Source organism: Sapajus apella, unplaced genomic scaffold (assembly GCF_009761245.1).
Source record: "Sapajus apella isolate SASKATOON/1434 unplaced genomic scaffold, GSC_monkey_1.0 scaffold12, whole genome shotgun sequence".
Taxonomy (NCBI): Eukaryota; Metazoa; Chordata; class Mammalia; order Primates; family Cebidae; genus Sapajus; species Sapajus apella.
The window spans coordinates 30,094,025-30,108,804 of record NW_022436952.1 but is presented as its reverse complement, the minus strand read 5'-3'; the positions used below and the strand labels follow the sequence as shown (position 1 = coordinate 30,108,804).

At 40.2% G+C, this 14,780-nt stretch overlaps 1 protein-coding gene across 2 annotated transcripts in view; it reads right to left on the bottom strand.

Moving 5' to 3' along the window:
* Window positions 1–14,780, bottom strand: part of APPBP2 (amyloid beta precursor protein binding protein 2) — a 73,306-nt gene that overhangs the window by 38,755 nt on the left and 19,771 nt on the right. The window contains exons 2-4 of one of the 2 annotated variants that reach the window (XM_032280740.1): window positions 13,358–13,446; window positions 8,731–8,759; window positions 7,123–7,274 (exon numbers count right to left, since the gene is read on the bottom strand). In XM_032280740.1, coding sequence (XP_032136631.1) covers window positions 7,123–7,243 — 121 coding nt within the window. In that variant the 5' untranslated portion in view covers window positions 7,244–7,274; window positions 8,731–8,759; window positions 13,358–13,446. The remainder of the gene's footprint in view (window positions 1–7,122; window positions 7,275–8,730; window positions 8,760–13,357; window positions 13,447–14,780) is intronic. The other variant, XM_032280739.1, reaches the window with a different exon arrangement.

Sequence of the window (14,780 nt, the reverse complement as noted above, 5' to 3'; positions counted from 1 at the left end):
CTCTGGTAGTAGTTCATTCCATTAAGTAATAGTCAATACCAGTTGCAGTTTTCCAATGCTTGCAAAACCAGTTTCACAGCACTCCATCAAACACCAACAACAATCACCTAGATTGTCCCTCCTAGAGGTCTAGCTAGACCCATGGCCCTCTTTTCAGACCTCTGAGGCACCAGCAACAGCCTAACAGCATCTCAGCTTTATAGGGCAAACCCCTACAATTTCTAACTTTTAATTCCAACCTCTTCCCTTGGTTCCCCAAGTCATAGGTATGGTAGCCAGTTTTCACAATACTCTACTGTTGTGTCCCTAATACTCTACTGTTCCCTTTTTGCCTTTTTAGTTTTCTAACATCTGGTTAAAAATGATTTGTATTAGGCCAGATACAGTGGCTCATGCCTGTAATTCCAGCACTTTTGGAGGCTGAGGTGGAAGGATCAATTGAGGCCAAAAGTTCAAGACCAGCCTGGGTAACATGGCGAGACCCTGTCTCTTAAATAAACAAATATTCTTTATATTGAATTATATCTCTTGAACTTAGATGGATTTTGAAAATATTATGCTAAATAAAATAAAATAAGGCAGTCACAGAGACCATGTATTTTTTTTTTTTCCACCAAGATGGAGTCTTGCTCTGCCACCCAGGGTAGAGTGCAGTGGCCTAATCTTGGCCACTTTGCAACCTCTGCCTTCCGTGTTCAGCAATTCTCCCGCCTCAGCCTCCCGAGTAGCCGGAATTACAGGCTCATGCCACTGTGTCCAGCTAATTTTTTTGTATTTTTGGTAGAGATGGGGTTTCACCATGTTGACCAGGCTGTTCTCACACTCCTGACCTCGTGATACACCTGCCTCGGTCTCCCGAAGTGCTGGAATTACAGGCGTTGAGCCACTGCACCCAGCCAAAGACCATATATTTCAAGAGTCCATTTATATAAAATGTCCAGAACAGGCAAATCTAGAGAGATAGAAAATGAATGATGTTTGCCTGGTGTTGGAGGGAAATAGAAGTGAGTGCTAATGGGTACTGTTTTCTTTTTGGGGTGGTAATAATGCTCTAAACTTATTGTGGTGATATATGCAGAACACTTCTGGTATGACTTTTTTCACTCTCTGGGTAATTTCAGGATTAAGACTGATAACTATAAGTTTGCCACGACTTGGTTCTCTGTCCAAGGTAACTGTCTATCAGGGTCATTACAATGGCCAGATTGGCATAAGTAAATGTGGAGATGACTGAGGACCTCAATGAACACTAGACTTCCTTTCATCTTCTTTGATACTAAATTTCTCTCATGCACACATTTTTACATGATCATCTAGAACTAAAGGGGTATCATCCTTAACATCAGTCAAGATCACAAGTTTTTAGAGACTTTCTTTGGACAATTCTTTGTTGCTACTGACATTTCTAAGACTAAAAAATAAATGCTGAGGGTCCCTTTCAAAAAAATATGTTCTGAAGTTCCTTCAGCAAGCTATCTTTGACTACTACAAAGAATGATTCTAAGATTAAAGAAAAGAGGCCAGGTGTGGTGGCTCACGCCTGTAATCCCAGCACTTTGGGAGGCTGAGGTGGACGGATCACCTGAGATCAGGAAATTGAGACCAGCCTGGCCAACATGGTGAAACCCTGTTTCTACTAAAAATACAAAAATTTGCTGGGCATGGTGGTGCACGCCTGTAGTCCCAGCTACCCAGGAGGTTGAGGCAAGAGAATTACTTGAACCCAGAAGGCAGAGATTGCAGTTAGCTGAGATCGTGCCACTACACTCCAGGCTGGGCGACAGAATGAGCCTGTCTCAAAGAAAAAAAAAAACGATTATAAGAAAATGACTATTAAAATTTGCTGGGAAAGCTGTGTATGTATATGTGTGTATACTTGTAAGACAGAAAACACACAGCACATGCATACAGTAATGGGAGAAGTTAAAATAAAAAATAGGGCTGGGTGCAGTGGCTCACAGTTGTAATCCCAGCACTTTTGGTGGCCAAGGTGGGTAGACCACTTGAGGCCAGGAGTTCAAGACCAGCCTGGCCAATATGGTGAAACCCCGTCTCTACTAAAAATACAAAAATTAGTTGGGCGTGGTGGCGCATGCCTGTAATCCCAGCTACTTGGGCGGCTGAGGCAAAAGAATTGCTTAAACCCAGGAGGCGGGGGTTGCAGTGAGCCAAAATGACACCATTGCACTCCAGCCTGGGTGACAGAGTCAGACTCCATCTCATAAAAACAAACAAAAATCACCCCCCAAAACAAAAGTAGTTTGTGGTGATCAAATAGTACTGCATCCTGATAGTGATGGTGGTTATATGACTCTTTACATGAATCAACCGCACAGACACATACGCACAAAAATGAGTGCACGTAAAAACTGGTGAAAACTAAATAGGGCCAGGAGTCTAGTTAATGGTATAACACCAGTGTCAATTTCTTGGTTTTGATATTGACCCACAGTTATATAATATGTGACCACTGGGGGAAGCTGGAGGAATGGTTCAAAGAATTCTGGGTACTCTTCTGCAGCTTCCTATGAATCTAGTCACTTCAAAAAAAATTTGTTTAATAAAGAAAAAAAGAGCAAAGTGTAGTGGCTGATGCCTGTAATTCCAGTAGTATGGGAGGAATGCTTGAGCCCAGGAGTTCAAGATCAGCCTGGAAAACATAGCAAGACCTTGTCTCAACAAAAATAAAACAGCTGGATGTGGTGGCACATGCCTGTTGTCCTAGCTACTTGGGAAGCTGAGGCACAAAGACTGCTTGAGCCCCAGAGTTTGAAGTTACAGTGAGCTATGATTGTTGATATGGCTGGACTGTCCCCACCAAATCTCATCTTGAATTATAGCTCCCATAATTCCCATGTTTTATAGGAGGGACCTGGTGGGAGAGAATTAACTCATAGGGATGGTCTCGTCAATACTGTTCTCACGGTAGTGAATAAGACTCACAAGATCTGGTATTTTATAAGGGGTTTCCCCTTTCAGTTGGCTCTTTCTCTTTTGCCTGCTGCCATGTAAGATGTGCCTTTCATCTTCCACCATGATTATGAGGCCTCCTCAGCCACATGAAACTGTGAGTCCATTAAGCCTCCTTTTTCTTTATAAATTATCCAGTCTCAGGTATGTCTTTATCAGCAGCATGAAAATGAACTAATATAGGAAATTGGTACCAGTAGAGAGGGGAGCTGCTATAAAGATACCTGAAAACGTGGAAGCGACTTTGGAACTGGGTAACAGGTAAAGTTTGGAAGTTTGGAGGGCCCAGAAGACAGAAAAATGTGGGAAAGTTTGGAACTTCCTAGAGACTTCTTCATTTTCTTTGACCAAAATGCTGATAATGACATGGACAGTGAAATCCAGCTGAGGTGGTCTCAGATGGAGATGAGGAACTTGTTGGAAACTGAAGTAAAGGTGACTCTTGCTATGTTTTAGCCAAGAGACTGGTGACATTTTGTCCCTGCCTCAGAGATTTGTGGAACTCTGAACTTGGGGTATCTGGCAGAAGAAATTTCTAATCAGCAAAGCATTTAAGAGGTGACCTGGGTGCTGTTAAAAGCTTTACTTATTTACTACTTATTGAAACAAAGTTTCGCTCTTTTGCCCATGCTGGAGTGCAATGGTGCGATTTCGGCTCACTGTAACCTCCATTTCCCAGGTTCAAAAGATTCTCCTGCCTCAGTCTCCCAAGCAGCTGGGACTACAGGCACTTGCCACTATACCTAATTTTTGTATTTTTTAGTAGAGACAGGGTTTCACCATGTTGGCCAGGCTGGTCTCAAACTCCTGACCTCATGATCTACCTGCCTCAGCCTTCCAAAGTTCTGGGATTACAGGTGTGAACCACCATGCCAGGCCCTTGTTTTATTTATTTTTATTTTTTGAGATGAAGTCTCGCTTTGTCACCCAGTGCAGTGAGGCGATCTCAGCAGTGCAGTGGGGCGTTATCAACTTACTGCAACTTCCACTTTTCAGGTTCAAGTGATTCTCCCGCCTCAGCCAGCCTCCTGAGTAGCTGAGATTACAGGCTCCCACCACCATGCCTAGCTAGTTTTTGTATTTTTAGTAGAGACAGGGTTTCACCATGTTGGCCAGGCTGGTCTTGAACTCCTGATATCAAGTAATCCACCCGTCTCAGCCTCCCAAACTGCTGGGATTAGAGGCATGAACCACTGCGCTTGGCCAGCATTCAGTTTTGTTTTTTTTAATGGAGTCTCACTCTGTTGCCAGGCTGGAGTGCAGTAGTGCGATCTCAGCTCACTGCCACCTCCACCTCCTGGGTTCAAGCGATTCTCCTGCCTCAGCCTCCTCAGTAGCTGGGACTACAGGCATGGGCCACCATACCCAGCTAATTTTTGTATTTTTAGTAGGGACAGGGTTTCACCATGTTGGCCAGGATGGTCTCAATCTCTTGACCTGGTGATCAGCCTTCCAAAGTGCTGGGATTCAGTTTTAAAAGGAAAAAAAGAGCACAAAAATTTGGAAAATCTGTAGTCTGAGGAAGCGACAGAAAAGAAAACCCCATTTTTGGAGGAGAAATGTAAGCTGGCTACAGAAATTCACATAATGTTAATCTCAAAGACAAGGGAGAAAATGTCTCCAGGGCATTTCAGAGACCTCTGTGGCAGCCCCTCTTATCATAGGCCCAGAGACCTAGGAGGAAAAAAATGCTTTTGTGGTTTTGTGGACTGAGCCCAGGGCCCCCCGATGCATGCAGCCTAGGGACTTGGTCCCCTGTATTCCAGCTGCTCTAGCCGTAGTTAAAAGGGACCAAAGTACAGCTCAGACCATAGTTTCAGAGGGTGCAAGTCCCAAGCCTTGGCAGCTCCCAGGTGGTGTTGAGCCTGTGGTTACACAGAAGTCAAGAACTGACATTGGGAACCTCTGCCTAGATTTCAGAATGTATGGAAATGCCTGGATGTCCAGGAAGAAATTTGCTACAGGGTGGAGCCCTCATGAAAAACCTCTGTTAGGGCAGTGTGGAAGGGAAATGTTGGGTTGAAGCCCTTACACAGAGTCCCCACTGGGGTACTGCCTACTGGAGCTCCTACTGGGGTCACTGTCCTCCATATCCCAGAATGGTAGATCCACTGAAAGCTTGCACCGTGTGCCTGAAAAGCCACAGATACTCAATGCTGGCCTGTGAAAACACCTGAGAGGGGGTGAAGCTGCCCAAGACCATGGGAACCTACCTCTTCCATCAGCATGACCTGGATGGGAGACATGGAGTCAAAAGAGATCATTTTGGAGCTTTAAGATGTGATTGCTCTGCTGGATTTCAGATTTGCATGGGGCCGTTAGCCCCTTCATTTTAGCCAATTTCTCCCATTTGGAATCACTGTATTTATCCAATGCCTGTACCCCCACTGTAACTAGGAAATAAACTAACTTGCTTTTGATTTTACAGGCTCATAGGCAGAAGGGACTTGTCTTGTCTCAGATGAGACTTTGGACTGTGGACCTTTGAGTTAATGCTGAAATAACACTCTGAGGAACTGTTGGGAAGGCATGATTGGTATCAGAATGTGAGTACATGAGATTTTGGAGGGGCCAGGGGAAGAATGATATGATTTAGCTGTGTCCCCACCCAAATCTCATCTTGTAGTTCCCATAATTCCCAGGTTGTGGGAGGGACCAGTGAAAGATAACTGAAACATCGAGGTGGTTCCCCCATACTGTTTCATGCCATTCATACATATTTCATGCTAGCAAATAAGTCTCACAAGAGCTGATGGCTTTATAAGGGGTTTCCCCTTTCATCTGGCTCTCATTCTCTCATCTGCCACCATGTAAGATGTGCCTTTCACCTTCTGCCATCATTGTGAGGCCTCCCCAGTCATGTGGAACTATGAGTCCATTAAACCTCCTTTTGCTTTATAAATCACCAAGTCTTGGGTATGTCTTTATTAGGAGAATGAAAACGAACTAATGCAATTGTGCCACTGCACTCTAGGCTGGGTGACAGAGTGAGACCCTGTCTCAAAATAAAATAATAAAACAAGATAACAAAAAAGGTAGCAAAAACTTTAATATGCAATTGCCTGAAACATGCTTATCTATACAGATATATGAAAACCATATAAAATTTTATACAAACATTTAACAGATTTTTCTACATGTATAGCACACAAAACTTTTCTCTACTTTTATATTTATCATTTATTTATTTATTTTTAAAATTTATTTTAGAGGTGAGGTCTCACTATGTAGCCCAGCCTGGTTTTGAACTCCTGGGCTCAAGTGATCCTCCCACCTCAGTCTTCAAAAGTGCTAGGATTACAGGTGAGAGCCACCATACCCAGCCTTTTTTTTTTTTTCCTTTTCTGAGACAGAGTCTCCCTGTCGCCCAGGCTGAAGTGCAGTGGCACAATCTAGGCTCACTGCAACCTCTGCACCCCAGGTTCAAGTGATTCTCCTGTCTCAGCCTCCTGAGTAGCTGGGATTACTGACATGTGTCACCATACTCAACTAAGTTTTGTATTTTTAGTAGAGATGGGATTTCGCCATGTTGGCCAGGCTGGTCTCAAACTCCTGACCTCAAGTGATCCACCAGCCTCAGTACCCCAAAGTACTAGGAATTATAGGCATGAGCCACCGCACCCGGTCCTACCATGTATTTTTAAGGTCTCACTATGTTGCTTTTACATTTGTTTTCACTATCCTCATAACATCCCCATGAGGAAATAAAGAGTAATCCTCATTTTAGAGATGGGAAAACTATGGCTCCAAAAGGATGAAGTTCCCTGCCACAGCCTACAGTATGTAGATGAAAGAGGCTGGTGGCAGCATGACATGGTAGAAAAATAAGTACTTTAGAATCACACAGACAAAGGATTCTAAACTTAGCTCTACTAGCTATGTGACTTGAGCCGGTTACTCAACTTTTCTGAGTCTGTTTCCTCATTTGTAAAATGCTATTAATACCAACACTTAGTTAGAATGTCATAAGGATTTAGAAAGATACTATCCAAATATATAGTATAGTGCTTTGGCACAGAGTTAAACGGTTCTGATGTTCTTCTCATAATCTTCTTATGTAGACTTTGGAAAAATCCTGGAAGAATTCTGTGTTAGCAGGTTTAATTCTGAGTCCATCACAGGACAAAACACTTCTGCTTTACCATTACTTACCTAAAACAAAGCCAACCTGAATGGCTTTTTCTTTTACTGCAGCATCTGATTCTGCTATATAAGAGCACCGCCTACTGAATGAGTAGGCCAAGACTGAAGCAACTTTAACACCATGATCCATCAAAGCCTGAAAACAATGATGAAGCAAATGTCTGTAAGAAAAGAAAAAGTTTATTTTATAGAGGTAATTTATTTTTCTCCTTTTAGAAAGTGCTGCTTCTCTTTTCTTTTAAATAATAGCACCATTATTTTCCAGGATGGAATAAGATAAAAAGCATTTTGCCTTACCAATTATGAGGCCAGAATTCAAAATTTAGCCTAATATCTTTACTCAGTGGATGACTGAGTGATCCTACAATATTCAGGAAAAGTACACAACGTGTAACTCGATGACAAGGAATGATGACTCTTTTAAAATTGGCTCTAAAAACCAAATTATAATCCACAATAAAAAGGTACATAACCTAATTATTAAAAGGTAATGAAGATATGAACAGCTATTTCACCACAAAAGATATACAAATGCCAATAAACACAAAATAAGAAGTCCAACATCATTAATGATTAGGGAAATGCAAATCAAAATCATGATAACACTTTAAGCCCAATAGAATTTAAAAATTTATTTATTTATTTATTTATTTATGTTCTAGAGACAAGGGTGCTCTGTCACCCGGACTGCAGAGAAGTGGCATGACCACAGCTCACTATAGCCTTGAACTCCTGGTCTCAATTAAGATCTTCCTGCTTCAGCCTCCAGAGTAGCTGGGACTATGGACACCCATCACTACGTCCTGCTATAATTTTTTTGAAGTGGTCACATGGTTAAAAAAAAAACAAAAAAAAACAAAAACGGGAACTCTCATACATTGGTGGTGGGAATATAAAATGGTATGGCTGCTGCAAAAAACAATTTAGTGGTTCCTCAAAAAGTTAAACAGGGTTATCATATTATACAACCTAGGTATATACTCAAGAGAATTGAGACTACATACATACAAAATATTGTTGAACCACATTCACAGCAGCATTATTCATGATAGTCAAAAGGTGGAAACAACTCAAACGTTCATCAATAGATGACTGGATAAGCAAAATGCAGTATTATCCTTACAATGGGAAAGTATTCAGCCATAAAAAAAAAAAGTAGTACTGATGCAAGCAACAACATGAATGAACCTTGAAAATGTTATGCTAAGTGAAAGTGTCAGTCACAAAAGACCATATAAGACTCCATTTATATAAAATATCTAGAATAGACAAATCCATAGAAACAGAAAGTAGATTAATGGTCACCCAGTAACTGAGAAAATAGAGTAACTGTTAACTGAGGAAATGGTAAGCCAGAGTAAGAGGAAATGGAGTGACTGTTAATGATTTCTTTTTGTGGTGATCAAATTTTCTAGAATTAGATAGTGGTGATGGTTGCAAAATCTTGTGAATAGCTGAACGGTAGCATTTAAACTGGTGAATTTTACAGTGTGTGAATTGTTTCAATAGAAAAAAAACTTTTAAACAAAATTGTAAACAACAAAGTCACCGATTTGGATAAAGGAAAAAAAGGTCAATTTACATGCTTTTAGTTTCACAAATACATAAAACACTTACCAAAGGATTTGGACTTGGTGAAAGACAACCTAAGAGATGAAAGAGAGGTATTCCACTAAATCTTTACAACAGCCATGTTTAAAACTACCTAGAGAGATTCAAATCCCCGAAAGCTAACCTTTCCTTAGAGTCAGGAATATTTGTAAAAGTTTTTCTAGTCTTCTTTTACCAAAATGATAAGTTCTCATTTATTAGTTTTTCTTACAGACTAATCAACTAATCAAGAAGTCTCTCTATAGTCTTAGTACACAGGCCACATTTCAAAGTTATCCTTAAACCCTGAAATCATGCTATTTGCTTACTTGTTTATTTACTTATTTATTTATTTATTTTTAAGACAGAGTCTCACTCTGTCGCCCAGGCTAGAGTGCAGTGGCACGATTTCAGCTCAGCACAACCTCTCCGTCCCAGGTTCAAGAGATTCTCCTCCCTCAGTTTCCCAAGTAGCTGGGATTACAGGCGCCCACCATCACACCTGGCTAATTTTTGCATTTTTAGTAGAGACAAGGTTGTACAGTGTTGGCCAGGCTGAACTCCTGATCTCCAGTGATCCACCCGCCTTGGCCTCCCAAAGTGCTGGGATTACAGGAGTAAGCCATGGTGCCCAGCCAACTTACTTGTTTATTATCTTATCATACCTCTCTAAAATACAAACTCCATGAGGAAGGGACCTTGTGGATCATATTCACTGCTATGGCCCCAGGATCTAAAACAGTATCTGGAAAATGTACTAAATATACACAATGGTCTACTATTCAGACATAAAAAAGAATGAGATCCTTGCCGAGCGTGGTGGCTTACACCTGTAATCCCAGCCCTTTGGGAGGCTGAGGTGGGCAGATCACCTGAGGTCAGGAGTTCGAGACCAGCCTGACCAACATGGAGAAACCCTGTCTCTACTAAAAATACAAAATTAGCCAGGCGTGGTGGTACATGCCTGTAATCCCAGCTACTCGGGAGGCTGAAGCAGGAGAATCGCTTGAACCTAGGAGGTGGCAGTTGCAGTGAGCTGAGATCACGCTACTGCACTCCAGCGTGGGCAACAAGAGTGAAACTCTGTCTCAAACAAACAAACAAAAAACAAAGAATGAGATCCCATCATCTGCAATAACATGGATGGAACTATATGGTAGGTAAAATAAAGTCAGCCAAGGAAAGAATAACTTTGCATGTAGTCACTTATTTGCGGGAGCTAAAAATTAAAATAATTGCATTCATGGAGATAGGAGGATGGTTACCAGAGGCTGAGAAGGGTAATTGGGGAGAAGAGAGCAAATGAAGACCGTTAATGGGTATAAAAAAATAGAATGAATAAAATCTAGTATTTGCTAACACAACAGGATTATAGTAAAAAAATAATTCTACATCTTAATAACTAAAAGAATATAACTGAATTGTCTGTAACACAAAGGATAAATGCTTGAGGTGACAAATACCTCATTTACCTTGATGTGATTATTACACATTGCATGCTTGTATCAAAGTATCTTATGTAACCCATAAATTTATGCACCTAAGTACCTCTGAAAACATAAAAATATAAAAATAAAACAAAACAGTACCTGAAGCATATTAAACACTCAACAAGTATTTATTTAATCTGTTGAATAAATGCCAACAACTTTGTAAGATTCTTATTAGAGATCAGCAGTATTTTGTGAAGCTATACTAATATTTTCCTAGAAATTCGGGTTAGGAAAGAAAATGGCAGTTAAACTTAGTGAAGAACACTAAAGAGAACAGCAAGTAGGTCAGGCATGGTGGCTCACACCTGTAATCCCAGCAATCTGGGAGGCCAAAGCAGATGGATGGCTTGAGCTCAGGAGTTTGACAGCAGCGTGGGCAACATGGCAAAACCCCGTCTCTACTAAACACCACAAAAAATTAGCCAGGTGTGGTGGTGCATGCCTGTATTCCCAGCGACTCGGGAGGTTGAAGTAGGAGAATCACCTGAGCCCTGGAAGTCAAGGCTACAGTGAGCCATGATCTTGCCACCGTATTCCAGGATGGGTAATGAAAGTGAGACCCTGTCTCAAAAAAAAAAAAGACAACAGCAAGTACAATGAAAAAAGCCAGATCTGTAGCTACTTCTATATGATGATATTTACAACAGGAAGATGAATTCAATCTCTCTTTTTTTGAACTCAAAAAGCTAAACTGCCAAAATGTTAACTTTCCAAAGGGGATACAAGCAGGCAGAACAAATTATCTTCTCTTTGTCACCAAGCTGCTGTTTGGGGCTGTATAATTACCGCCACAGTATTTTTACTACATTCTCTACGATGCTGGCAGACTCCCTGAGTTGTCTAAAATTGTTTCAAATTCTACTTCTAGGTATGTATCTATAGATATGCATACATATGTTCACTAAAAAACATTTACAAGAATGTTCAGGGCAGCATTAGATATAATAGCTAAAAACTGGAAAGAGCCCAAATGTCCATCAACAATAGAATAAATAATAATATATTCATATAATAAAACACCACATATACACAGCAGTGAGAATGAACACACTGTAATTGCACTTAAGTGATTCTCATAAAACAATACTGGGGGGTAAAAAAGCCAGACATGAAAGGGCACAAACTGCATAATTTTATTTAATATGTTCTAAAATAAATAAAATGAATCTAGTGGTTACCCTAGGGTAGGGGAAGTAGTGACTGGAAAAAAGTGTAAGACAGGGGTTCTGGTAACAAGTGCAAATAAACATAATTCATAGTGAAATAATACCAGGCATATAGAAAAACCAATTGAAACAATTTCTCAATGAAACAATTTTATAGATTTATATTGGTTCTACACTTATGAGGCAAAATTATTTTACCCATTCTAAATTTTCTGATATAATCAGATTAATGAAATAATTTCTAAACCACATAAGACATTAGCCAAAAATAAATGTAACTTCAGGGGGGAGGGGAGGGTGGGGAGGGATAACATGGGGAGAAATGCACCTAAAGTTAAATAAATCTTAAAAAAAAAAAAGAGCTGTAGAGGAGTTTTTAAAAAAAGTAACTTAAAAATGGATTTGGCTGGGCACGGTGGCTCATGCCTGTAATCCCAGCACTCTGGGAGGCCAAGGTAAGCAGATCATGAGGCCAAGAGATCAAGACCATCCTGGCCAACATGGTGAAACCCCATCTCTACTAAAAATACAAAAATTAGCCAGGCGTGGTGGCACGTGCCTGTAATCCCAGCTACTTAGGAGGCTGAGGCAGGAGAATTGCTTGAACCTAGGAGGTGGAGGTTGCAGTGAGCCGAGATTGTGTCACTGCACTCTAGCCTGGCAACAGAGTGAGACTCTGTATCAAAAAAAAAAAAAAAGAATTTATATTTATGTCCGAGCACTTCGGAAGACTGAGGCAAGAGGATCACTTGAGCCCCAGGAGTTCGAGACCAGCCTGGGCAACCTAGAGAGGCCTTATCTTCACTAAAAATAAAAAAAATTAGTTGGGTGTAGTAGCATGTGCCTATAGCCCCAGCTACTCAGGAGGCTGAGGTGGGAGGATGGCTTTAAGCCAAGGAGAGTTTGAGTTTGCAGTGGGCTATGAACATGCCATTGAACTCCAACCTAAGCAACAGAGCAAGACTATGTCTCAAAAAAAATGAAGTATGGAAAACAGTATGACAGTTCCTCAAAAAAATTGGAAACAGGAGTTGGGTGCAATGGCATAGCACCTGTAGTCCCAGCTAGCAGGGAGGCTGAGAACGGAGAATCCCTTGAGCCCAGGAGTTTGAGGCCAGCCTGTACAATATAGTGAAACTAAGTCTCTTAAAAAATAAATTAAAAAAAATAGAATTACCATATAATCCAGCAATTCAACTTCTGGGTATATAACCAAAATAACCGACGGCAGGGACTTCAAAAGTCATTTCTATACTCATGTTCACAGCAGTATTATTCACACTAGCCAAAAGGTAGAAAGAACCCAAATATCCATTGACATGACAAATGAATAAACAAAATGTGGTATATGCACACAATGGAATATAATATAGCCACAAAAAGAAATGAAATTCTGACTTGTACTACAACATAGATAACCCTTAAAAACATTATGCTAAATCAGGGTGGATGTAGTGGCTCATGCCTGTAATCCCAGCACTTTGGGAGGCCGAGGCAGGCAGATCACTTGAGGTTGGGAGTTTGAGATCAGCCTGACCAACATGGAAAAACCCTGTCTCTAATAAAAATACAAAATTAGCCAGGCATGGTGGCACATGTCTGTAATCCCAGTTACTGGGGAGGCTGGGGCAGGAAAATCACTTGAACCCGGGAGGTGGAGGTTGCGAAACTCCATCTCAAAAAAAAAAAATTATGCTAAATGAAATACAACACACACAAAAAGGATAAACATTATAGGATTCCACTTATATGGGATATCAGAGCAGTCAAACTCATCTCAAGTACAATGGCAGCTGCACAGGGTAAGGGGAGGAGGGAATGGGGAATTACTATTTAACGGGTAAGGAGTTTTTGTTTAGGGTAATGAAAAAGTTCTGGAAATGAATGGTGCTGATGGTTGCACAATGTGAATATACTTAATGCCATTGAATTTGGTTAAAATGGTAAACTTTATGTGACGTATATTTTACCACAATTTTTTAAAAAAGAATTTACCTTTTATCCAAAGCTCTCAGTACTTTAGCAAAAACTTCCAATTCACAAAATTCACTGCCCAGTTGACATAAGCGTCCCTGCTGGTAAAGCTGAAATAAAAAACAAGTAATTATGATTTTAAAATTCTACGATTTATTTTTACTTTAATCATATTTGATAAATGTAATTTGATTTATTTCAGGAAAGATGCTTAAAAGAAATGTAACACTAACAAATTTCTACAATTCATATAAAAATATTTTAATAGTTGTATATAATCGTTACAAACTGTTATTTGTAAACCACCTAAAACAGTACATGGAACATGGTAAGTACTACAGAGTACTGTATAATTATGTATTTATTAAATATAGATAAAAACCATTAAAGAAATGTTAACCAGTTAACTTTTTTACTTAAACCTGGAGAGTCAATGTAAAGTTATCAAAATAATGGCAAAGGTAATGTCCAGAAAACAGAGCTGCTCAATATGACCACCTCAAAAATCTCAGTTCAATCTTGAGTATAACATTTCAAAAACACACCAATAGGTGAGTATGTCTATAGTAATGCAGAATGGAAGGATTTCTAATCACGTCATAATGGTTTATACATTCTAACATTTTAGAACTGCTATTTAAAATAACATTTTAAGGGTGAGTGCTGTGGCTTGAGCCTGTAATTCCAGCTAATGGAGGTGGAGGAGGGAAATTGCTTGAGGATGGGGCAGGAGAATCACCTGAACTCAGGAGACAGAGGTTGCAGTGAGCCAAGATCACAACACTGCACTCCAACCTGAGTGACAGAGTGAAACTGTCTCAAAAAAAACAAAACAAAACAAAAACAAAAACAAGTTATAATACTACTTTGCCTAAAAACAAAATTTTATGTATTTTACAATTCACTGTAATCCTTTAATGACTGAAAATTGGTGCATCCTACTAAATGAGATTTAAAAACAGAACTTAGAAAAATTGTTGCCTTAGTTTGAAAATATGTCCTATTAACAAATACTGGCAGTTTCTATATTCAGCTGTTTAATTTTTCTTTTTTTCTTTTTTCTTTTTTAAGATGGAGTCTTGCTCCATTGCCAGGCTGGAGTGCAGTGGCACTATCTCTGCTTACTGCCTCCCAGGTTCAAGTAATTGGCCTCCCAAAGTGCTGGGATTACAGGCATCAGCCACTGTGCCTGGCCTTTCTTTTTTTTTTTTTTTTTTTCTCCCTGAGAGACAGTCTCACCTTTGTCTCACAAGCTGGAGGGCAGTGGCATGATCATGGCTCAATGAAGCCTCAATCTCCATCTTGGGCTCAAGCAATCCGCCCACCTCAGCCCCAGATAGTAGCTAGTACTACAGGTATGCACAACCATGCCTGGGTAATTTTTCTATTTTTTTGTAGAGACGGGGTCATACTATGTTGCCTAGCATGGTCTATGAACTCTTGG